The following is a 26517-nucleotide window of genomic DNA, read 5'->3' as shown; positions in this document are numbered from 1 at the left end:
GTTCTATATCGGTGTAAACGGGCTAGCGCTTTAAAGCCACATGTAAACAAACATCCTTTCATCATGATGCGAGCGAGGCTCAGCTCGGTTCAGTGGTGCAGGTGTGAGAGCGGGCCAGACACACTTGCACCTCTCCCGAGTGGCACAGTTCAAAGGACCTATTGTGTAGTGCACCTCTACTTTGCATAAAATAGGCTCGCTCTTTGAAGCCAGATGTAAATAATTAGCGCTTCCTGATGACATAATGGGTCAGCGGCTTGTTTCAGCGGTTCACTTCAGTGGTACAGGTGTGAGTGCAGGCCAAGCGGCTGACCCAGGCCCCCTACCCCTACCCCTTTTTGTTCAAAAAGCCTACAATGTGAGTGCAGCGGTTGTTGCCTCACTTTGTTTACTGTTTGATCACCTAATTTGACATAAGAAAAAACAGTCTGGTGTGATCACCATTTGCCTCATGCAGTGCAGCACACGTCTTAGAGTTGATCATGTCACACAGAACATGAACAGAGTTGCATTTTATTGATGGCATTTTGAAAGCACAAAGACACTGTGACAAGATCCTGAGGCTCATTGTTGTGCCATTCATCCACGACCATCACCTCAAGTTGATAATGCACATCCCCATGTTGCAAGGATCTGTGCACAATTCCTAAAAGCTGACATCACAGTTCTAGCATGGCCAGCACACAGGACATGTCACTCATTATGCATGTTTGGGATACCCTGGATCCCAAACATGCCCCCCTCGAATAAAACTAAACGAAACATTTCACAAGCTTTTCTTTTACTCCACCATGGACATTTCTTTTACTCCACCATGGACATTTCTTTTACTCCACCATAGACAATTCTTTTACTCCACCATGGACAATTCTTTTACTCCACCATGGACAATTCTTTTACTCCACCATGGACAATTCTTTTACTCCACCATGGACATTTCTTTTACTCCACCATGGACAATTCTTTTACTCCACCATGGACATTTCTTTTACTCCACCATGGACAATTCTTTCTGTCAAACTAAATGCGGTGACTCAAAGAATAGACCTCTACAGTTGGCACAATGATAATGATACTGTCCTTTGTAATACATTGACTTTTTCACACAAATAATTTTAAAATGTAAAATGTAAAATATGAATGCACAAAAGTTGCTTTATAAACTAAAGTTTCATTACCACTAAAACTAAAGTAGTAGTGAACACACTAGTCAAACTGTAAAATCCAAACAGAACAATATCAAAAACAGGAACAGCATAATCAAACGAACAGCTTAAAGCACTACAGACGACACACTATTGATCATCGTGGAATAACCCCAGGCCGTGTCCCTGCAGGTCTTACATAATTAGACTTTACTTATTAGCTGCATCCAAGCTTTCTGCGTACCTTTATTTATCATTTTTTAATTAACAAGTGTCCAAAGGTTAATGCGGGGTTTGTAGAACAAAGAGCTCCTGAGAACACTTTCAGAGGGTGACTCCTTATTTGCAACTGGAAGTTACACATTGATTATGTTCCTTTTTAGGAGGTGCTTTCCTGACGAGTGCATTGTTCATTATCAGCCACCATCTGCTTCTCCACAGCTCAGTCTGTGACAGTAATTACGCTTTTAGAAGGGACCAGTTTGACTTGAGGAAGAATAAATAACTTTTTTTTATTCCAAACTCCTTTGAACACACTGATTTGGCCATATCCCAGAGTGATGATTTAAGATAATACATTTTAAATATATATTTGATTCATATGAATTGACAATAAAATCTTTTGAATCTTGAATGAATACTGTTGTGGCGTATGACTCCAAACTTATCCAAAACGCCACGGTAGGCTAAGGCAAGGGGGTTGGAACACTGATGACGCGCAGTCAGAACAATTGCACAGCTTACGAGGGTTTATTCGGGATCAAAGCAGTAAAACAGGCACTTACTTTGATGATGTTGAAATTGAAATGCCAAACCTCAATAAGACAGTGCAAATCTTTCTTTTGATGTGAAAATACTACAATACGGTCAACAGAAAGTTTCTCCCCAAGCTCACCCCACCGCCATGATGCAGGCCCAGCACAAACACACAGCCCAGGTGAGCGCGCGCACTATATAAACCACTCCCACGGTGCCACCAATCACCGTGGTGCAGAAGCACGTGACAAAGCGCGTGCACGTACTCACTCACGCGCCATTCATTCATAGGGAAACCACCAAAACCTCAGTATGGCTCCTACATTCCGGCCCCTAATTATTGTATGGTAATAATTACCCACCACCATTAACAGGAGTAGGAGACAGAACCATAACCAAGGGCAAAAAGTGAAACATAACTGAGTCCTTTAGAGTCTATGTGTAGAAGTCATAGTCATAGTCCATAGTTCAGCAATGTCCAAGTTCGTTCATGTAATCCATATCGAAAAACTTCAGAGTTATAATCCACACGATCTTCACTGCTCATCCGCTTCCTGCAGAAGGCAGACTTTGGTAATCGGACGGTCCAAAGTGCTCGATTTCGTTTTAATCCTCACTGTACGCACTAGTCCATTTTTGTCCGAAACGGTATCCAAAACTCTTGCTGTAATCCATGAATTGCGTGGTGACATTTCATCCACGAGCATGACGACATCTCCAGGCACGAAGTTCCTTTGAGCACGATTCCATTTTTGGCGCTCTTGCAATCCTGGAAGATATTCCTTCAACCAACGCTTCCAAAACAGGTTGGACATGTACTGCACTTGCTTCCAGCGACGACGAGCATAAACATCAGCCTTCTCGAATAATCCAGGCGGCAGTGATGGTTGCGATTTGAGTAGCAGTAGATGGTTCGGAGTTAACGCCTCCAAATCGTTGGGATCCGTTGATGCTTTTGTTATTGGACGACTGTTAACGATTGCTTCTGCCTCACAAAACACTGTCACCAAGCCTTCTTCATCCAAGGACTGAGTCTTCAGGACAGAGTTGAGGACTTTACGAACTGATCGGATCAACCTCTCCCATGCACCTCCATGGTGCGATGCGGCTGGGGTATTGAAAACCCATTTCACGCCCTTTTGCATCAGCATGCCGTTTATGCTGTTGTGATTCCACTTGTCAATAGCTTCTCTTAATTCACGTTCAGCACCGACAAAGTTTGTTCCATTATCCGAACGGATTTCCAGTACTTGTCCACGTCTGGCAATGAATCTTCTGAGCCCGTTAATGAAGGAATCTGTGTCGAGCGAGGACAGAACTTCAAGGTGTATAGCTCGTATCGCCAGGCATGTGAAAATGAGTCCATACCTCTTTACTACAGCACGTCCACGCTTCACTTCAAACGGCCCAAAACAATCCAAGCCAACACGACTGAACGGGGGTTCATCTGGAGTTATTCTGCTGTGAGGTAGGTCGGCCATTTTCTGATGTCCAGGTGTAGCAGACAGTCTTCGACAGGTAACGCACTTTGCCAAGACCTTTCTGATGGCAGCACAGGCACCAGGAATCCAATATTTTTGGCGCAGGTGGGAAAGCATATGGTTGCGTCCGCTGTGACCTGTTTCTTGATGTACATGGCTGAGAATTAAGCCGGAGATGTGCAAGTCTTTAGCCAGGATAACTGGATGTTTCGCTTCGACTGGCATAGCTGCTCTACTAAGCCTCCCTCCAACCCGTATGAGACCATTTTCGAGGATTGGGTTCAGCTTGTAGAGGTGACTTGTCCTCTTCACACATTCTCCTCTCTCCAAATTTGCAAATTCTTCAGCAAATCTTGTTCTTTGGCAAAACTGTATCACAGCTTTCTCAGCAGAAACCAAATCTTCCACTGCGAGATCTTCCTTAGTGATTTGGGCTTTGTAACGTTCCACGTAGACCTGTACCTCCTCCTCCAGCCTTTCCGAACTTAGATCAGGTTTGGCAAGAGTCTCTCTTGACAGCTTTCTTTGATGCACCACGGACAACAGCAAACTTCGGAACTTGAGAAGCCAAGCAACGGCCTTTATCAACCCATGCCAGGAGGAAAAGTAGCTGATGAGCGTCTCCACTGAATCAACTTGCTCCATCTGCGTTGCATTAACATCCACAGCCTTGACCTCCGGGTCTCCAACGAGAGGGCCCTCCACACTCTCAGGGTTTATTGGCCAGTTTCTTTCAGGTTCCAGAAGAAAACTTGGACCACCAATCCACACATCAGCCTTTAGAAAGGACTCGACTTTTATTCCTCTGGAGGCCAAATCAGCAGGGTTGGTTGTAGTGTGCACATATCTCCATTGGGACACGCTGGACAACTGGAGTATTTCTGACACTCTGTTTGCTACGAAGATCTTGAACCTTGACGTCTCATTCTTTATGTATTTCAAAACAGAGGTGCTGTCCGTCCAAAAGATTGACTCTCTCAGCTCCATTTGCAGCTCTCTCTTCCAAAGCTTGTCCATCCTACTAGCCACCACCGCAGCCGTCAACTCCATACGAGGAATCGTGACCGGTTTGAGTGGAGCTACACGTGCCTTTCCCATCACAAATGCACAGTGCTTTATCCCGTTCTTGTCATGGAGTAACAGGTAGGTTGCAGTACCAAATCCATCCTCACTGGCATCTGCAAAGTGATGTAACTGGACAGAGGCGGTGTCACCAAAGTTTACAGGTTTAAGACATCTTCTAACCTCCCAATGTTCCAGATGGTGGAGGTCTTCCAGCCAAGTCATCCATTCTTTGGCTACAGAGGGGGGCAAAGGATCGTCCCACCCTAGACGTCTCCTGCAGAGATCTTGGAGGATTTTCTTAGCGGACAGAACAATTGGTGCCAGAAATCCAAGAGGATCGTAAATTGAGCTGACGACGGACAAGATCCCTCTTCTTGTGAGTGGACGGTTTTTGAGTGTGATCTTAAACTTGAATGCGTCTGACTGCACACACCACTGAACGCCCAAGGCTCGCTCAACAGGTAAGGCATCACTGTCCAGATCCAGATCCTTCACTTCCTTGGCTCTTTCTTCTGGTGGTATAGCAGTGAGGACTGTACGGCAGTTGCTGATCCATTTCGTGAGCTTAAAACCACCTTTGGCACACAACTCACCGAGCTCCTTACAGAGAGATAGAGCTTCTTCTTCAGTAGTAACGGAGACCAAACAGTCATCGACGTAGAAATGGTGCAGAAGAGTGTTGATTGCAACAGGACTGAAGTGGTTCCGATTGTCCTCAGCACATTTTCGAAGGGCGAAACAAGCACAGCTCGGGGACGACGTGGCTCCGAAAAGATGTGCCACCATCCTGTACTCAACCAGTTCCTTTTCACAGTTTCCGTCAGGCCACCACAAGAATCTTAACAGGTCACAATCTTTCGGTGGCACTCTGACCTGTAGAAACATGGCCTCGATGTCTGCCATGAGCACCACTTGTTCTTTACGGAATCTGGTTAGAACACCAACGAGCTGGCCCGTAAGATCAGGTCCTTGAAGAAGCTGCGAGTTCAAGGAGGTCCCCTGGTATGTGGCCCCACCATCAAAGACCACACGCAGTTTTTTCTTTGTAGGGTGATACACACCGTGATGGGGTATATACCACACTCTTCCATCACATTGAGTCAACTGCTCAGGTGGAACTCTCTCTGCGTAGCCTTTCTCCAGCATCTCTGCCATGAACTTGACGTAATCAGAGCGAAAGGTCGGATCTTTAGACAAGCGCCTTTTGAGACTGAACGCTCGTTGAACTGCAACTGTCTTATTGTTTGGCAATTCGAGGTATCTTTGTTTTACTGGCAATCCAATGCTATAGTGTCCATTGATCAGCTTTACTGAATGCGAGACTGACTCCATGAAGCGTTCATCTTCTTTTGATAATCCATGTTGTTCATCTTGTTGAGTTTCCGGGAAATCAACTTTCAGCTGCTTCTCCCACAGCTCATCCAATCTTGCTACTGAGATAAGATTGACTGTGACGTCAGGCGGCTCATACTGCTTGTCCACTTGGCAATCTCCTCTGAGCGGACCATTCACCGTCCAACCCAGGATGGTCTTGATGGCATAAGGGCCCCCGTCCACTGCACGTACCACCTCCCAGGGCTCCAGCGCCTGAGGTACGTTAGTGCCAATAAGGAGATCCACATCTGCTTCAACCTCTGGTATTTTTATGTGCCTCAGATGCGGCCAACGTTGGAGGTCCTTTCTTTGTGGAATATTTCCTCGGTGGACAGGCATGCTCCTTTGCGTGAAGATCTCCGGCAAGTCGCAAAAGTTGTTCGAGTCCAGACCAGCCACTTCCAAATCTGTCAACATGTAGCTGTCCACAACTTTCTCTTGTCCCATCGTTCTGAGGAGGATCCCGAGCTTCCTTCCTGTGAGGTTGAGTCGATTCATCAGACGTTCGGTGCAAAATGAGGCCGTGCTCCCTGGATCCAAGAACGCATAAGTGATCAGAGTCTCTTGTCCCCTTTTGGACTTCACCTTCACGGGCAGTATTGACAGCGTACAGTCTTGCTTGCCGGCCCCAGTTACTCCACTGGACTGAACAGACACCACGACACCTTCTCTGGCACTTTCTGAACCACCATTAGCCTGTGTAGAATTTATTTGCCTTGTTTTGGAGTGGATATGCAACAACGTAGGATGCTTCAGGTTGCATACTCTGCACATGAGACGCCTTTTGCAATCTCTGCTTCTGTGCCCAATGCACAAACAACCGAAACACATCTTGTTTTCCTTCAAAAAAGACATTTTTTCATCTTGAGTCCTTTTATCCAACAGAAGGCAAACATCCAAAGAATGTCCAGCTCCACAGAACAAGCACGACCTTTCAGGTAAGTTCTCTTCTCTTTTGTCTACAGGCTCCATTTTCTTCTCAGCAGGTGCTACATTGGTGGCAAAACTACTGCCTCGAGGTTTTGGACTTGTCCGGAAAGATCCAGGTGTTGACTCTTTTCTTCCAGTTCCAGGCGAGTCTTGTATATCTCCAAAGATAGGGTCACTTGCAATCTTAACTTGCCTCTCGATAAACTCCACAATGTCGTAGAATGTTGCTCTGCGATTAAACCTTTCTTGCAGATCGCAGGCCACACATCTCCAATGATCACGCAGCTTGTAAGGAAGCTTTTTTACGATTGTTTGCATGTTGGTGGGCACGTTCAGGTCACCCACAGAGTCTCCCATACAGTTGCAGCATTCACGCAGCAGTAGACTGTAGGCCTGCAAAGCTTTAAGGTCTTCTCCCTTTATCAAAGGCCACAACAGTACCTTGTCCATATAGGCGGAGGCTACTTTGAATGGATCTCCAAAATGCTCTTGTAGCAGAGCCTTCGCCTTAATGTACCCATGAGCAGCTGGCAGGTGTTGACAGCTTCGGACTAAATCCTGAGACTGGCCTCTAGTATACTGCTCGAGGTAGTACAAACAGTCTTTGTGGCTGTGAGTTCGGTCTTCAATGTTGTGTTCAAAAGCTCTTATGAAGGCTCGATACCGAAGAGGATCACCGTCAAATACTTGCAGGTCTCGTTTGGGTAACAGGTAAAGCGACTGTTGTTCAACTAGTAGAGATGTAATGTCATTCTGCTTCTCCAGCACTGTAATCAAACGCTGATCGGAAGTGTGCTTGGTTGTAGGTGAGGTTTGGTCAAGCTGGATAGGAGGAATGGATTGATGGAGTGCAACTGATGTTAATGCTGGCAGGCCGGCCCCAGTCAGAGTAGAACGAAACTCAGTTTGGTAACTTGATTTGGGCTTAACTGACACATTGCCTGCAGGTATCATGTTCTTCGTGACCTCTGTTTGCGATGGCTGTGTGCTGTATGCAGGCACAAATGTAGGAGCATCCACGTTTAAGTGTGTATTTTTACTCTTTTGTAAATAAGAGTTCATCCCATCAGATTTAGCTGACACACGAGAACCTTCAGAAGCCTTTAGCACATTCACTTTAGCCAAAGAAGCCGCGAGTTCCATGTCCAAGTCCATCGCCTCCATGTTTCTCCGTAGCTGTTCTTGCTGTTCCTCCATTTTCCTCCGTAGCTGGTCTTGCTGTTCCTCCATTTTCTTCCGTAGCTGGTCTTGCTGTTCTTGCATAGCATGTTTTTCTTTCAACAGTTTTTGACGTGCCATAAGAGCAGCGGTTTCTGCTTCTGCTCTTATTCGGGCTGAAGAGGTACTTGAAACAGACTTGCTCACGACAGTACTGCGCTTGCTTGTTTTTCCATTAGATGCATTAGAAATACTGTCGATTGGTCCGATATCCACTGCAGTACTTTTCAGATCCATTACAGTTTTCAAAATGCTTGTTGTATCGTCATTGGAAACAGGATCTGCATGTGGGAGGCATTCTTGGTCGACAGCGCCCTCTGGTGGAATCTGTTGTGCATCAGTGACTGTAGGCAGTTCCAAGAGCCATTTATTTGCCTCTTCCACACAAGTAGATTTATGCTCTTCAACGTGGTCAAACCATGCATTCTGTTTTTCTTGTTCATCAGACGGCACCATAGGAATGACCACATCATGCAGTTGGCTTGCTTCATTAAACAGACTGGACATATTTTCAATACATGAGCGGACTTGTTCAGCATTCTCAGCACTTTTCATCAGCTCTGTTATTTCTTTCATTGCAATTTTTATCTGTTTTACTTTTGCTTTTCTTTCATTTTGAAGCTTTTCCAGTTTCTGTTCAAAAGCTTTAAACGTAAGCTTTCGTTGTCTCTTAAAAGTTTCATTTTCATTTGACTCGTCTTGATCTGACATACTTCTTTCACAAAAAATCCAGAAATCACAAAAATCTGCAGTACACACAGAACACAGCGCTTTATTTCCTTTTCCTTATTTTTCTTCTTATTTATTTTTGCTTTATCAAGGTACAATGAGTTATTCTTCACCCCAACCATTCACGAGGTCTAAGCTCCACCCTCGCTTACTTTGCGTAGCGGTGGATGCTAAAGTCCCAATAACAAACAGCACTTCACCTTTTGTAAAAGCACCGCAGCGTCCAAAGGGGGAATAGCACATTGACAAACAATCCAAAATGTTTACGAAAACATAGCGCGGCTTGTAGCCGAAGCTACTGTGGCAAACAGCGTGTGCAGCGTAGCAGCAGATTTGTGAATGAATGGGCACTGCATAGGATCCATGCGCGTTCACGTCTATCGTTCACAACTTTGATAGCGATCGTAAACATCCAGAGTTGTCCGACACTACGATGATACTGCGCTTCAACAATTGAGATTTCTGTTGACAAAATGTTGTGGCGTATGACTCCAAACTTATCCAAAACGCCACGGTAGGCTAAGGCAAGGGGGTTGGAACACTGATGACGCGCAGTCAGAACAATTGCACAGCTTACGAGGGTTTATTCGGGATCAAAGCAGTAAAACAGGCACTTACTTTGATGATGTTGAAATTGAAATGCCAAACCTCAATAAGACAGTGCAAATCTTTCTTTTGATGTGAAAATACTACAATACGGTCAACAGAAAGTTTCTCCCCAAGCTCACCCCACCGCCATGATGCAGGCCCAGCACAAACACACAGCCCAGGTGAGCGCGCGCACTATATAAACCACTCCCACGGTGCCACCAATCACCGTGGTGCAGAAGCACGTGACAAAGCGCGCGCACGTACTCACTCACGCGCCATTCATTCATAGGGAAACCACCAAAACCTCAGTATGGCTCCTACAAATACTGTATGTTTAAGTGTTAAACATTTAATGACCTGTACAGATCACGGCTTGAGAACTTTTTTTTTTTATAGAATGGAAGCTCCTGCATGAATTAAAGCTTACACAAATGTGACCCATCACGAGAACGGGGGACACAACTCGGTTTTGGGGCATTTTGAGCGGGACATAGCTTGTGAAAGTTTCGTCTCCAAAGTTTCCAACAATGTGTAACACGTGGAAATCTGATCATATTTGGAGAAGATGTGGTGAGTTGAATTTAGGAACTGGAAATATGTCAAAAAAATCGGCCTCTAATCTTTTGGGCTGTTCTCACCTCTCTGGGAGTGACATTAGGGCTCATTTACATCTCATCTTGAAAAGCCAAAGCGCTGTCATGTGTGTGGAGTTTCAGAGTTCACTCAAACGCTCAGAAACTGATCCACATTAGGCATATGTATAAAACTGCCTTTTTTGGCATTTGTTCGCTAAAGGATGTTTCAACAACGCAAACCAAAGCAGCGGTGCCTCCTCCCCAAACAAGAACAGGAAGCAGGGGACGAGCGTATTCTAACGGGGAAACAGAGCGAGAAACGCGAAATCCACCGGAATAAAAAATAAAAGATACTAAACTCACTGGTGCTTTTGCAGAAGCTTTTTTTAACGCTGAAGTGTTCTTGTGTCCTGTCTGGGGAGCAAAGCAGCGCCTCTGTCCCGCTGTCGCTGCTTTGCTTTCAAGGCTCTTCATGAGGAAGCGGCGCCACATAATCCGTGATTAATAAATCCACTTCCAAACATGTTGTTTGTAACGTCCACGGTTCAGCTCGTCTCCGACATAACCCGGCGTTTACCCAGTATGTAAATTCACACAGACAAAGTCACGCCAGTTCTGCACGCTCCCAAATCTCCCTAAACAAGCCCGTTTGAACCTAAAAGTTTACGCTTTTAAATATACCAATACTGCAGCTTAAACATGTAGATGCTTCTTCGAGGCTTCAACTGAACAATTCTGCAAAAAAGAACAACCCATTTAAAAAATATATAAATTTTCCGTTTTTCTCGAAACTTGAAAACTAAACTTGCAGATAAAGATGAAAGTCTGCCATAAATGCCTCTAAAATGTATGAAACCTCAATCTTCATCCTCAATTTTCTATATTAGGTTTCATTTTGTATTCCTATTGTCCTCCCATACATAGCGTTTTTTGTCACGATGAATAGAGTGGTGTTGTCAGAGGAACCCAGATAAAAAGGACGAGGTAGAACATAAAGTCTCCTGTTTGGTGTGAGGTTTCAAAATATATCCTTTTAACATGGACCAAATATGGACCCAAACCAGTATGGCATGTCCACTTAATAAAGGACTTTTAACCAAGTATCAGAGTGCCTCGGATTTTTCTCTTTGTTTGCCTATATTTAAACCAGGGCAGGGAATCAATAAAAAATCACTGGACACTGAAGTAAATTTTTTGGGAGCAGTCTGACGCGCCCCTGTGGGTGAGGGAGACGGCATCACCTGCCACAGCCCAAATCTACCTGTGTTTGGGCGGGTTGGTCGGTGTTAATGTCAAGCCCTGTTTGCAATCTAATTAGCTCATAAAAAGGACAAAAGTGAAATTGAATAGTTGTTTCGCTGTTATTTCTGTCACCTGTTAAAGATCACTACCCCAAATTAAAATGTATTACGTAATTACACTCAACCCCAGCTTCTTATCACCTTTCGCTGGCATTATAACCACATTGTGCAATGAAAACTGATGAATGAGTTGCATCATCATGTCACAGTGGGTGGCTGCCAAATTTATAATGGAACGCACAATGCATATCAATAGATGGGTGTTCCAATGTGCCTATAGACCCCTGGCATCTTACTTGACGGGTTAAATGAGTTGAAACAAGAGGCTCAGACTGGAATCTGACAGAGGAGAAGAGCTCTGCGGGAAGGAACGGACAGCCCAATTACTTCCACCAACCGCACTGGAAACTGGCAGCAGCTCGGATAAGGTGCCGATAGATTGGTTTGAGAGAGATTCAGCTTGTTACAAACTGGTGCAGGCGCACACAATACAGTGATGCAAATCTGCTGTTTAAAATGAAAACATAAAAATGTTGATAAGGACTCGCTGACAGGCAATTTAGAATTTATTTGTTTTGTTGGGAAAAAAAATCAAGAGCAGACTGACCTCTCTATTTAACTAACAACTAACAATATGTATTACATCCACATGTTCGGGTGGATAAAAGGATTTACTTATTGACTTTTACTATGTTCAATTGTTTCTGTATGTCTCTGATTGTAAGTTAACTTTCCGACCTGACAACTGAAACAATGCAACTCGAATCAATCGATATTCTGAGCTCTGAGTTTCAACCACAGACAGTTCATAAATATTACCTTAAATTTATGATTTTGTAGCCACATTTATAACACTGATAAAACCAAACATGTCTCTGGCTGAGTCAATACTATCAACTTCAACATTTTGTTCTAAAATGCCATCGTACAATACCAAGAAGCTTTTCATCTACTGCCAACATTGATTGTATTGCTTTTGAAAATATTCTACACCTACAGTAACAAAAAGGTCAAAAATATCTCTGCATTTCTTTAATAGCTCACAAATAAGCCCCAGATTTTGTGACAAATGTACTGCTGTCATCTAATTTGAAAAGAGACTTTGCTATTGTTATCCTTATTTGGTATAGGCCAAAACTTAATTTCTTTCAAGCTTAAACCTATCCCACTCTCGAAAATAAAAGTTTTTTTAAAATAAAAGCAGACAAGGGGTAAAATTAGGTGACAGCGAAAGCGTGCTGGAAACAAGTTAATAATTTAGCTGCAGATGCACAGATGGACTCTATCTCTGTTCGACACATGAGGCCCTGCTGGGAGATGCTATATGAAGATTTTCTTCTGTCCAGACTGTAAAAGCACATCATAGACAGACCAAACTCAGAGCTTACTTATGAGTCATGAACAATAGATTAAAAAAAAAGAATAAAACATTTAGATAAAATAATATGAATATTTAGGGTGTATGTGGGAACACCAATCATGTCATCTCTCGTTCTGGGGATGAAAATATTCCAACCCAGTTTCAGAACCACAAAATGATTCTGGACACATCAACTCACTGTCAGAAGACGATTGGAAGATTTTTATTTTTTGTGGAAAATGATAGCAAACAGCTCCACATTGTGGCCGTGTATTATGCCCTTTGTACCCTTAACCGGTGAATATTTGAAACGGTGAAGACTTATTAAACGTGCTCAAGGTTAGGCCTAATTAATGATTCTCTGAGTTTTAACATTAGCATTAGCAGATAGGCTAGCTGCTGAGCGAACCATGTACGATTTGCTCAAAAGCACTACATTGTAGACTATGTTTTTAATTTAATGTGGCGAGAGGGGGGTTGAATATTTTACTAACTGCTGTGTACAGCTCTAAATGTTTGCAGTACCAGGGCCGACAGTACTGGGGCTTCGCTGTGGATTGAGTGGGGACAACCGTGGGTGGAACAACTTAAACTAATATCAAAGCACAACAAAACAAACCAGTAAATAGTGCAACACGGGCTTGGCCGTCAGCTCCTAGGAAAACAAAGTTACGTTAAAATTATGTTTTGTCGCGAAAGTCAAGAGTCAACAGTCCCAAGTCGCTTATCCAAGCAACAAAGTTCACTGCGTTGCTGCAGCGCTCCTTCCCTGAGGCGCATGGTTCTTCTGATTTAGGCATGAGTCAATTGCCAATGCACAGGCCGAACAGCACTTAAACCGTTCGTAGTAGAAACAGAAAAAGTGGGCCAAACAACCACAATGGAGTCGCAGAGAGGAGGCTGATAGCAGAGTATTAATGCTAGCAGAACAGGCACGGCCAGGTTGTGACAGCAGCGAGAACAGGCGAAGCAGTACTTGAAGTATAGTGAGGGCAGCGTGAACAGTTGAAGCAGTACAGCAATTGTGCTTAGCGAGGTAGAGCAAAACAGCAGCGTCACTTTGAGCTGAATTGCAGCTCCTATGAGGGAAGAGTTAAACAGGCAAATGACACTGACGTCATGATCACAGTGAGTTTAGCTGCTCAGTTTAAAAATGTTAACCGTCTTCTCTGGGAATTATCTGAAGTAACAGATCACTTCCATGGCTTCCTCTTATTTATGGAGATTGCTTGCTTCATAATTAATCACAGAGGTGTTTTTCTGCGGCGCGTCCATGGAAACAGAAATTGCATTTGAAAGCAGGTCATAGGGCTGGTTAGCTTGTTCTCACTCAGCTCTGAGATCACACCAATTTTCACATAAAGTATTCAGCTCTCCTCAGTGGACGCCCCGGACCAGAAGAACAGGTTACTGTCTCTCTTAATGAGCCCTGCAGAGGGCAGAGATGTAAAATTAGAAATCTGTCATCAGCAAGTGTTGATAGCCACTCTACAGAGAGATACAGTGAGACAATATGTTTACATACACTTCATAAAAAGACACATATGCATTTTTTTCTCCATGTCTGACATGAAACCAGAATTAACTTTTGCTTTTTTAGGTCAATCATAATTTGAAGAATTATTTCTATTTTCTAAATGTCAGAAGAATGATAGATAGAATATTTTAGAAACTTTTTACAAAGTAACAAAAGATTACGATACCTTTTAAACAATTTGGAAACGCCCAGATGACGATGTCATGACCTTGGAAGCACAAGTCTGCTTCATCCTTGGGTGTAATTTCAAGACACTTGAAGGTTCATTTTCATTCAGTTCGTTCAGAACAAAAGCAAAAGACCTGGTGACGATGCTGAACCTGGTCAGAGTTTGTCATTATCCAGAGTGAAACAAGTCCTGTACTGAAGGTACATAAAGGATAAAGTGAGAACACCATCCCAACTGTGAAACATGGGGGTGGCAGCATCATGCTGTGGGGTTGTTTTGCTGTGGGAGGGACTGGTGGTGCACTTCACTAAATAGATGACATCATGAAGAAAGAACACTATGTGGAAATATTGGAGCAACATCTCAAGACATCAGCCAGGATGTTAAAGCTTGGGCGCAGATGGATCTTCCAAATGAACAATTCTCAAAGCAAACTGCCAATAAGTGGCTTAAGGAAAACAAAGTCTATGTTTTGAAGTGGTTATCACAAAGTCCTGATCTCAATCCAGTTGAAAATGTATGGGCAGAACTGAAAAGGCAAGGTGGCCTAGAAATGTGGCTCAGTTTCACCAGTTCTGTTTGGAGGAATGGACCAAAACTCCTGCCAACTATTGTGAGAAGCTTGTGGAAGGAAATCCAAAAAGTTTGACCCAAGTTATACAGTTTAAAGGGAATGCTACAAAATATTAACAAAATATAGAAAAATATAATCTTAATCTCAGTGGGTGTATAAATAAAGGTCAAAATAAAGCTAGCTTTTGTTAGCTTTATTTACAATGCACTTTTTTGTTTCAAAAAACATTTTATAAGTATCAAACACATTCATTGCGTTGCATGTTTGTGTAATCTCTCAGTTATATTGTGGATAAGGTTCCTGAGCCTTAAGGTTCTTACGTTTTGGATGTTTTTTCTTTCATTGACTGTGACACTAATGTCCAGTACAGTGGAGCAGAATGACTAAACTAATGTAACGTGTAGGTAGTTTCTCTCAACTGAAGCTTGTTCTTATCCCACAGCATAACAAAACCTGGTCACTCCCGCTGTGGTCTAAACTGCTTTCTTCTAAAATCCTCTGAAGCAAACCTGCAGGGGTGGCCCTCACCAAATCGACCCGTGATCAAGTGATGCAGCGCTATGCTCCCATTGAAAGATGCTTGTACTGCATTTTCTGAGTAGTAGGCATGCATCTGCACTGGGAAATACATTGCCAGGAATATTGTGGATTCACTAATTCACACATTTTAGACCAGCCAAACTGATGTATTCTCAGCACAGGCTTAGTGAATGATCTGGCAACATTTTAAGCCAGATGCCCTCCCTTTGGAGAATGTGCATACATTGTCCTGATTGGTGGTTTGCTGTGACAATGATTTTGTCCAAATTGCTACATTTCAGTATCATTTCTGTTTCCAGCTCTGTGTTTTGAAAGATGAAGAAAAAATGTATATTTTCCCTGTCAATGTCACCACCCACAACTGACACTGGCAGCAAAAACTGAAAATAGCTTAGTGTTCTGTCACACTGTGTCATTTATCATCAGCACAACAGCTGTTGTTTTGTGTTTCTTTGTTCTGACAGTGTACCTTTCAATTTCTCCTTTACCTCTGAGTAAAACTTACTTCAGTTACGGCAATTCTCTTAAAAAATGCGTGAATGGATGTAAAAGAATGGTGCATTGCATCAGGAAAAGTGACGTCTTGACATCTCCAGCTGTGCCGAGCTCCACACAACAGCAGAATACTCCACAGCAGTACACATCTTTTTCTCAGCACTTGAGATTCAAGTTTGACTTTGGTGATCTTTGTGAGCATGCGTAGTTAACAGATGCTCTGTCCCTTGGTGTGCATACATCTCATAAATTACAATGATTTAGTAGACAGGCAAAGGTGATATTCATTTACCTCTGGAAGCCCTTTGAGTCCTCTACTTATGTGCGTTATTGGTGACGGCTCGCACTTTTTAATCAAGGACTTTATGAAGTAGGTGTATAATGCAACCAATTATCCTCACGCAGCCGTTTGTTGGGGAAAATCTGAAAGTCTCTCTCGTCTGCCGCCTAAATGCCATGAAGTATCGGCAGTTCACCAATAATATTTGCTCTCATCACTGGCAATGAGCTGCTTTGTGCATGTCCTGTTGTCGTGGGCTCTCTTACGATCTCCAGAGCTGACGGTCTGTCATTTCTGTGAGATCGTTTTATCACGGTTTTAAGCACTTCTGCACAGTTGACTCTTTTCACCATCAGTGAAGCAAACCCGCCTCACTAACTTTGTGCTACACAATGACGGACGCTAATCTCAACATTTAGCAGCGAGCCGCTCCTCTACAGTCGCATACACGACCAGGCTCCAGCTTGAACCCAGTGGTCTTTATGTCAGTGTCTTTGCCCCCAAACGCCGCTGCTCTGCGTAGATCGCAGCGTGTGTTTGTTTATTTACCTGGCTGGCAGGCACATGTGCGAAGAAGCGAGTGTGTCCTTCGCACTTTCAATTCTGTAGGCGCTGCATTTTCTCATTTGGCTAATTTAAATCCTGGACCCGGTTCACAAATGCGCTGTTGATCCATGTCTTCGAAAATATAAGACTTCCGGTTTGCTCTTTACACAATAAAAGTCACTGCATGTTATCACTTTAGTAAGACTCTTATTGTGAAAGGGTCAGACAGCGACAGAGCGTCACATCACAGTAGCTTGACATGAGAGAGAAGTCAGAAAAGATGGCAAACAACAACAGACATTAACAACAAGCCTTTACCAAACTTAGTTTTACTATTTTACTTTTATTGTCTGGAGTTTTATTGTGTTTTTAATGTATAGATTTAGTTCTAAGTCTATTTTTACTCTGTTGATTATCACAAAGTAGAATAAATTAGTATATTCATTCAATCATTTTTCTTCAGTGTGTAATTTAAGTAATTTTTGTTACTATAAAAAAAAAAAAATTGTGACATTCTATTTTTGTCATATCGCCCACCCCTAGCTCTCTCTGGGTTCTCTAATTTGTCCCAATTTTGAAAAAATTTACTTTTTGTGTTCTTTGCCGTTCTCTCAGCAAAAACAGATGTGGAGTTGTATTTTCTTTCATTCATAAATGGTAGGGTGCAAATAAAGTCCATCTCCTCACAATCCCAAATGATGAACTAGTTTTTACCTTGTTCATCTGTCTGCACTACTTTTTTTTTCATGTAAACAGGAACATTATAGGCTTTAACGTATGATTCCGCAGACAACACAGCAAACAGGTTTAGTTCCTGAAATAGCTTGTCAACTTCTTCCACTTTCTGCCAGCGCCTCCGGAGCGTGGCGGGATTGTTGTTGCCCTGTAGTCACTCATACATTTACTTGACTCTGCAGCGGATCTATAGGGGATACTCTGGGTGTTTGCTTTCAACACTATATGGATATTTCACCCGCTGCTGGTTTTGCTGTTGTCTTGTTTATCTGAAAGTGCAGCATAAACAATATCTGAGGGAAATGAACAACGTTTGATCAAGGAGAGACATAGCTGGTGAAAAATATGCAATTTTCGCGCTGTTGTAAATATTTTCATCTAGTTTTCTTTTAGTTTTGTTGTCAGAGGGGGAAAAAAGCCTTGACACTCATCCTTTGTGTCGCTTATTTTATGGCGTTTTGTCGCTTGCGAGCCGGAGATTTCCCGGAAACAAATAAAACATTGCGGCGCACCGGCCGGTTTCCCAAATATTGACATCTTTTGTCTTTTTCCACATGTAGTGTGAAAGGCGACCGAGATCACGCTGTAATCCAAATATGGTCATTTCTGGGAGACAGCAGAGGCTAAAGACGGGAGAAATATACACATACACGTCAGGACCCGTTTTTGCAAAATGAGGTTTTCTTTACACTAAACTTGCCAGTCTTTTACTTAAAACTATTTTGAAGGTTTTTTCATTTTTTTTTATCTAATTCCTGCCTGATTTATTGAGCTTTGAACCTCAAAGAACAAGGCAAAATGTTAACTTTTACACATTGTTTCATGCGAAATAGCCTATCCATTTTCTTCCGTTTTATCCGGGGCCGGGTCGCGGGGGAAGCAGTCTCAGCTGAGAGACCCAAACTTCTCGATCCACGCACACCTCCTCCAGCTGTTCTGGGGGGACCCCGAGGCGACACCAGGCCAGCTCGGAGACATAGCCCCACCAGCGTGTCCTGGGTCTTGTCCCACTAGCACATGCCTGGAACACCTCCCGCGGGAGGCAACCAGGAGGCATCCGAAACAGATGCCCTAGCCACCTCAGCTGGCTTCTTTTGACGTGAAGGAGCAGCGACTCTACTCCGAGCTCCTCCTGGGTAACTGAGCTCCTCACCCGATCTCGAAGGGTGCACCCAGCCACCCTGAGAAGGAAACTCATTTCGGCCGATTGTATTCACGATCTTGTCCTTTCGGCCATTACATAGGTGAGGGTGGGAACGTAGATCGATCGGTAAATCGAGAGCTTTGCCCCCCGACTCAGCTCCCTCTTCACCACGACTCAGCTCCGATACAGCGACCGCATCACTGCTGACGCCGCACCGATCCGTCTATCGACCTCACGCTCTATCCGTCCCTCACTCGTGAACAAGACCCCGAGATACTTGAACTCCTCCACTTGAGGCAAGGACTCCCCACTGACCTGTAGAGACAATCTGAGACAATCTTTGTAATATTTCAACAAATTAAAAACATACATTTAAACTTGGGTAGATCCATTATTTAGATTTTGTCACTGAAAGCATGGGCAATTTTTACATGAAAACATAAAATAACAAAAAACTTGCAATACATCTTTCTTCCTCATGTTCATATCAGTAATTTACAGCAAAATCATTGTTCCCAATTCATCTGCAGTGTCTCTCCTGAAATAAACAAATTGTCAATAATATAGATCAACATGGCATTTTCCAACAGAAACTGTAAGTGAACAAGATTCGTGCAAAATTATCATCAAGTTGGGTTTAAAAACGTCAATCTTTCTCCTGCTCTGTGCTTTGGCAAAGTTACTTCACTTAAGACTATGAAAATATACTGCATACACTACAGTATTTTCCATATTCCCTCCAATTATTATGCCTTCTGTCGGGCACGCAGCATTACCATCTCACTGGGACGCCTCCCTGTCTCCCCCTGTGAAGACATTAGCTTTAAATTTAATTCGGAGGAGAAGCTGTCAAAGAATAGTCAACAAACGTAGCTCAGGAGCAGTTCCATTGTGACAAGTGCAGCGCAGGCAGGTATAGGAAAGTATATGGGGAGAGCGGTGACTGAAAATAAGCCTTGAGGGAGAAGTGATTGAATTCAAAGCACACACATAATTTCAAGTTTCTTCTGAGAGCTCCGTGCTAATAATAATAAGATGTACAGCCTTGAAGTGTGGCATACTGCTGTCCTTAGGTGCTCCTCTCAAGTCGGTTTTGCAAGTTGCCCGAGTCCAATAAGAATCCATTTCTCATGTATGGTTTTTGCCGGAGAGGAGCAAAGAAAACCAAAAGCTTCTGAACAGTTGTCTGGGAAGTTTTAGAAGTTGAGTCAAAGCTGTGCGATATTTATTTAATTCTTTAAGGTTTTTTGAGCAGGACAGTGTGAAAGGGGATGAAGAGCAGGGAGAAAGGTTCAGTAAATCATCGGGGTTGGGAGTCTGAGGGTGCATTTGTGCTGCTGCTTAAACCCCTTGGCGATCTGCGCACAGTACAGGTCACAGTGCTTCGAATATTGCATTTCCAGTTCTTTACATTGCATAATTACTTTTCCCTCTTAAGTGAATTAATATCTGTTTTTAGCTAAGGCGCCATTCCTCTCAAAATCTGAAGATGATTCCGCTTTCTTTGTAGAGACACGAACCTCTGGCTTTGTCAACTTGCGTTTTGTGTGTTCACAGTCACTGCTAATTTCTGGGTAAGGAAACCCAAGCCCCGAACTTTCTGTGTACCCGATGTTGGACGTGAATGCGAAAGTACTCAGTTGTCTGCGAACCTCTCCATAACAAGCCGGGCTTTTCTGTGTCTAATTCAGCGGGACTTCAGTGAGTCCACCCCCCCGCGGGCCGCAGCTTTGTCCCACCGTGTGTTTATTTACCTGACACACGTGTGAAGGAGCGGGTCACCATCGTGTCCTTTGCCTCACAGTTCTGTCAGCCGCCACAACTTCTCATTTGTCTAATTTAAATCATGGATTGTGTCTGTCCATGTCAGTATCCTGATAATAACGAAATGCTTCCTGTTTACTTTACACAATAAAAGTCTGTGTATGTAACTGCTGTAGTAAGAGTCTTATTGTGAAAGGGGTCAGTCAGGGAGAGGGGCGTCTCAGAACAGAAGCCAAATAGAAACATTGACCAAACTTTATGTTTTACTCTTTACTCCCTAAAATGGCCGCCATCAGAGTTTTTACAGATTACTCAAAAATACGTGAATGTGCCAAGGCAACACTTCAGGCATGTTTTTAATGAGGGAATGACATAATAACATGATGTAAAGCTTGAAAAAGTCGATTTTGCATAATACCCCCCCTTTAACTCTTGGTGGTTTTAGCTAACAGTCCTCAGCAGACACAGCAGAGGCGCTGGTATAGCAGGGCGTTGGTCGTTTTACAGATATGGATGAACACTGCAGGGGGGAACCTCAGGGCTCTGTGATGGGACCGTTGTGATAAATGACCCATCTGGCAACCCGTAGTGTCTTCAGGAACCAGAGCCTAACGTCAGCAGGTGGGCAATGAGTTTGGAATCACCGCGGCAACCTTTACCCATCTGCCCACTGCCCCGTTCTGCCATTTCAGCTACAACGTGATGAAAATGTGCGATGGTAAACAAGCAGCAAAGGGCAGCGCCTCTCAGACCTTAGGCTAAAAATAGGATGTTTCTGTGTTGTGTGTCAATTTTTTTTACTCGGTGGAACTGCTATTACTTTAGAAGTCATTTTTCAGCCTTTTGATTATTGTTTATGTGAAGATAAAGTGATTTTGCTGTTTCCAAAGGAAGATTAGGAAATCCCTCCCAAACACAAATGTATGAAAATGCGGCACTGGGTTATTGACCATTAATTAATGATTTGAACTCTATGTTTTATGTGTTTTATATCTACCCTCCTGTTAAATGTTTTCATTTTACTAACATCCTCCTGCTTTCCTATGCCATTTTAAACAGTGACTCTCTTGATTTGCTTAGTTTGATTCAGAAGAAGAAGAAACCCTGGGAAAGTGGGTTTACTTCAAATCAACCAGTGGTGAACATGGCACAGGAATTGACTCCATTAAAAGTTCATTTCATTAAAAGGGGTGAATTATGCAGAAGAGCTTTTCACCCCGTTATAAAGCTTACCTGGAGCTGTGTTTTGACCCTGTGCACCCTGTGCATTTTTTAACAAAAAAGATACCTGCAAAAAGCATGATGCCCTCTCTTTAAATACCAGTTTGTCTTGGCCGAAAAGATAGTTATCTATTAAATGAACTTGCCTCCATACTTACATTACATGAATAATATAACATATTACTTTATGTTGCATATATTAATATTAGGGGTGGGACTTTAACGCGTGTTAATTACAAAGATTTTAACATGTACATTTTTTTAACGCAATTAATCGTAATGTTAGCGTTAGCCTCAAACAAACACTCCAGCCACACCCACTCTGAGCCACAATAACCCTATCCCTTGTCAGGATGATAAATGGTACGTTGATTTCTGTTTACAGCAGTTGTTTAACACTTAAAGGTGCTGTTTTATGGCCCTTTTGCTTTATTTATTTTTCCCTTTTATATATATTTGGCATTGTTTTTACTGTTTAATGAACTCTACAAGTTACTTGAGTGATCAGAGTTCCTGAAACACTTGAAAGCTAAATAGCTATAAATGCACTTTGCCTCTATTACTTGAATAACTATACAGATTAACAACAATAAATACATTTTGTATCTAATTATTGAATAATTTATGTGCAAAAAAATTGTTGTTTTTGGTTTTAGACTAAAATGCGATTAATTGTGATTAGTTAATTACAGACCTGTAATTTATTTATTTTTTATTTTATTGACCTTTATTTAACCAGGATAGTCCCACTGAGATTAAAAATCTATTTTTCAATTAACTCGATTAAAGTCCCACCACTAATTAATATGCAACATAAGAAATATAAATATTTCGCTGGACTTCCACTAACGATATGCAATGCGTGCCCAACCTAAATCCAAACCTTTCTTCAATATGATCCAGCCACCTGTACGCGCCTCCATGTCAGAGATATGCTTACATTCTGAGTCTGACTGCTACATCATTTTTCTAATCTCGCCATATTCCACGAAGATTTGCATTCCACCCGAAACTTAACCTTCTAAATCTCCGTGAATGACAGCATATACTTCAATACTTCTTCAGCTGTGCAGAAAACAGGGAAGCTCAGTGGATTACTCAGCAAAAGCCATTAGTCCACCTGTCATCACACTAAAAAAACGATTTTACTCACTGTCTTCAGCAAGGCAGCATTACCACCTTATCCACAGACACCAGCCATGTTTCCACCAATTAGACACAAAACACACTTGCTGTGTCCATCAAAGCTATGCCTTAAGAAAGTCCCATAACTTCAACATGTCTTAGATTTGATTGCATCTTTTATTTGGGCTGAAGGCAAAAGTGACAACGAGTGCTACCGTTTATGCCCCGGAGATGTTAAGTTGATGAATAATGGATTGTGGAACGCGCACCACTTTTAAAATCTAAATCTCGAGCATTAATAAATTAGCATATTTTCACGTTAGTTTGAGGTGTGTGTTTGGGAAAACAGGTTCAAGCCAGGAATACATGTACTTTCTGTATCCAAAACACCACTGAGAGGACACCTAGCAGTGAAGTTGGCTCGCAGCTTAATGAAGAACACTCACATTAATGATTATTTGTAACAATATGGTTAAATTTGCATAAAAAAGCACAGTTTGAATGATAACAGATGTGGAATAACAAACAAATTGAGCTTTCAAACATAGCAGCTGTGGAGGGAAATGAAGTTATTGGATTACAGATTTATACACTTGAAACCCGATTCTGGCAGCTCTGCTCCTCTAATTAAATCAAAAGTTGCGATAGGAAACACAGCCTCAGTTTGTTGAGATGGCTTTAATTCTGTAGCCTCTGAAAATAGCTTGTGCAGCAGTTCTATCACAATCCCACTGAAACCAAAATCTTTTTTCTTCCATAGATTGTTTTGGTCAATGAATGTTGGTGGGAAAGTAAAGAGTTTGGTTTCGGTTGCTGTAAAGGTCTGAATAAAACATTGCTTTTATCTTGAATTTTATGTATGACAGGGAGGAATGTTGATCTTTTCATTTGCTGCACTTTGGAAATGCTTGTTTTTAAAATGTGCACTGGATTGAATCTCTCTAAAATACTGAATGTACTGAAACCGTATTATAGGTCGAAGGTTCTATATTTTCAGGTAAAGTAAAATATTGTATACTCCGTATAAAATAAAACTATAAAGCAGAAATGATCAAAACAACTGTCATTTTATCAGACTGTATTTTTTTCTATACTTTCTTAGAAAATGAACATTGAAAGAAATGTTTCCTGTTAAGGGTGACTGTGGCGCACAGAGTAGAGCGGGTTATCTTGTGACCAGAGGGTCGGCGCTTTGAATCCCGCAGGCGCACACTGTGTCAATGTGTCCTTGCCTCAGTGTCTGCGTACATTAGTGTATTAATGAGAGTGTGTGGGTAAGTCGTTCCTTGATGTAAAGAGTGCCTAAAGCAGGTAGAAAGGCGGTGTATAAATGTGATTTCCCTGAAAAAGGGTTCTCTGACACACTTTTGGGTCCAGACCCACCACTGCTTTAGATACCAGTGCATCGGTGCTGTATAATTTTTGATAAGATCCTGAGAGTATCCTTTACTGGTTACAGTGGGTAGTGTAATCACAGCACTGCTATTAGAAACATGACGCTAACTGATGACCTCAATGAGTGTGATGTGTATGGTAAAGCATTTCAGGACATGAGCAACTGAGAGTGTTTACACAAGTGCAATAAAATAACCTCACAAGCTACAGCACAATATGATGAAAAGTTTCAAGCAGAGTGGATTTAGCAGAATGTATATTTCAAATCCTCTCCTCTCTTCAAGTTTAATGACTGAATGGTTTGTTTACCACCACTGTTATTTTTTTCTGTGCCAAGGTGTTCCGGTGGCCCATTGCCAGCAGACTGGACGGAAACGAGATGCTGGAGGTCCAGGTCTACAATTACAGCAAGGTCTTTTCCAACCGGTAAGCTCCAGTCTGAAACAACACCTAAACCCAATCACCAAACCCACAGTAAACTGTTTACACTCGCCGCCCGTCACAGTGTGGCACCAATCTACACTGACAGCGAGCAGGTTTGTTTTCATCTTCACCGGTTTCCCCTTTTGGGGCTTTTAAAATTGGATACATTTGGCGAGTAACAGACTGCGAGAACCACCAAACACGGCACGGATGAGATTAGAATAGCAGCGATCATAGCAGGGAGTAAAGTAATGAAACAGCGTCTTCGGTAATAGTCACATTAGTTATCGGCATTCCTGTAAAACAACCTAATCAACAGTGGGCTGAAATGAGCTAAAGGCTGTACTAATATGTTTTCAGAGTGTGCAAATATCATCTAATTGGCCAAGTCTTATCCCATTGCATTAACCTGACATTTCAGTATCGCAGAATGGCATTTAGCATTGCAGCTCATGATTAATGGGCACTTTCCCCTTGTCGTGTGCTAATGAATATATATGACAAAAGTCAAACCATATAGTAGAGCTGATAATATAGGCTTAAACTCAGAGCTCCAAGCTTCTGCATTCAGACTGAAGGCTAAATGACATGAATCCTTTGCTGTGATTATTACAGTTGAAAATGGTCTGAGCTTTAGCATTAGCATTAGCCACACAGTAAACAGCACTGGCTTTCTGATACTGAATCTGTAGTATTTCCATCAAATGTATTCTTGTGTTGTACTGTATGTAGGCGTTTGCGATACAAGATTGGTTTGTGATTTGACTCTGTGAAAGTCTGCCAAACAGGAGAGAGGGTTACTTTACTATTGTTAAATGCAGCTCTATTTTCAAACACATACTCTAAAAATTGTGAAATGTTTTGTTGCCTCTGACTGTAAATCTTCTTCTTCTTCTTCTTCTTCTTCTTCTTCTTCTTCTTCTTCTTCTTCTTCTTCTTCTTCTTCTTCTTCTTCTTCTTCTTCTTCTTCTTCTTCTTCTTCTTCTTCTTCTTCTTCTTCTTCTTCTTCTTCTTCTTCTTCTTCTTCTTCTTCTTCTTCGGCTCAATCCGAAACCATCAAATTGTAGCCTCTAAGCACTAACACTAGCAACTAACTCCTTAACCTTTCATGGGGTCAACTGTTAGACCTCTATGCAGTTAGGGAACTAGACCCTCAGCAGCATTTGAACAATCCGTCCGTCCTTAAACAGGGGAAAGGGAAGTGACATCACCAGCAGCTGCTTTTCTTCTTCTTTAAAGTTATTGGTGGAGTGCAGGCCAAACAAAAGTGCATGTCGCCCCCTAGTGTACAGTGTCCAACAACAACATAGTGTCCAAACAAAGACATTTAAGGAGAAAAATAAATCCAAATGATCCAAACATTTCCCTTTAGTGTTATTTTATTTCAACAGCTGTTTCTTAAAGCTACATTATGCAAATGATCCACGTGGCTTAAGTTTCTACTAAATGAAAACAAAAGCATTTAATCCGTTTCCTGAGTTTCCTCTTTAACACTGACATGTGACTGAGCTGTGGGGACGACAACATGGATTTATCACTTTTATAAAGTTTGGCTTGTGCAGAATCTTAATTTTTAATTATTATTATTTTTATTATTAAATGTGCTCCTGTCAATCAACAGCGGTTGCGCATGAATCACTCGAGGGTGGGGGCGAGGGGGGTGGGGGGATTTGGCGCAGTGGCTTGTGGGATGGCACATAGCTCCTAATCACTGGTTAGTTAGCATCAGAGGTCCCTATGCTAAAGTGGCCATGATAGTTAGCATCAAGGCTCCTTTTCCTAACTACTTCCTAACTGACAGACCAATTCGGAGGCAACTTGCCATGGCGGACGCTGACGCACATCCGGTTTTGCGTAAGAGCTCTTAGCAATCTGCCCGTTTCGGAAGCAGTCTTCTTCTTCTTCTTCTTCTTCTTCTTCTTCTTCTTCTTCTGTTTTTGTGAAATAATGGCTGTGTCCAAATGTCCCCCAGAGCCTCCAACTCCGTATTGACTATATAGTAATGTACTAGATAATGCTTTAGTGCTAGTATTTACAAAGTTTG

At 42.4% G+C, this 26517-nt stretch overlaps 2 protein-coding genes across 7 annotated transcripts in view; one reads left to right on the top strand and one right to left on the bottom strand.

Moving 5' to 3' along the window:
- Window positions 1–26517, top strand: part of otofa (otoferlin a) — a 142488-nt gene that overhangs the window by 29493 nt on the left and 86478 nt on the right. For all 6 annotated transcript variants that reach the window (XM_079572625.1, XM_079572624.1, XM_079572623.1 and 3 more), the window contains exon 3: window positions 24388–24476. In XM_079572625.1, coding sequence (XP_079428751.1) covers window positions 24388–24476 — 89 coding nt within the window. The remainder of the gene's footprint in view (window positions 1–24387; window positions 24477–26517) is intronic.
- LOC306975298 (cytosolic 5'-nucleotidase 1A-like) overlaps window positions 13849–26517 on the bottom strand; it is a 225445-nt gene continuing 212776 nt past the window's right edge. Inside the window, exon 7 of the mRNA XM_079572806.1 lies at window positions 13849–13859. The gene's annotated coding sequence lies outside the window, so the exon portion shown is untranslated. The remainder of the gene's footprint in view (window positions 13860–26517) is intronic.

This window comes from Gobius niger (assembly GCF_951799975.1).
Source record: "Gobius niger genome assembly, chromosome: 15".
Taxonomy (NCBI): Eukaryota; Metazoa; Chordata; class Actinopteri; order Gobiiformes; family Gobiidae; genus Gobius; species Gobius niger.
This window is presented reverse-complemented; position numbering and strand designations above follow the sequence as displayed.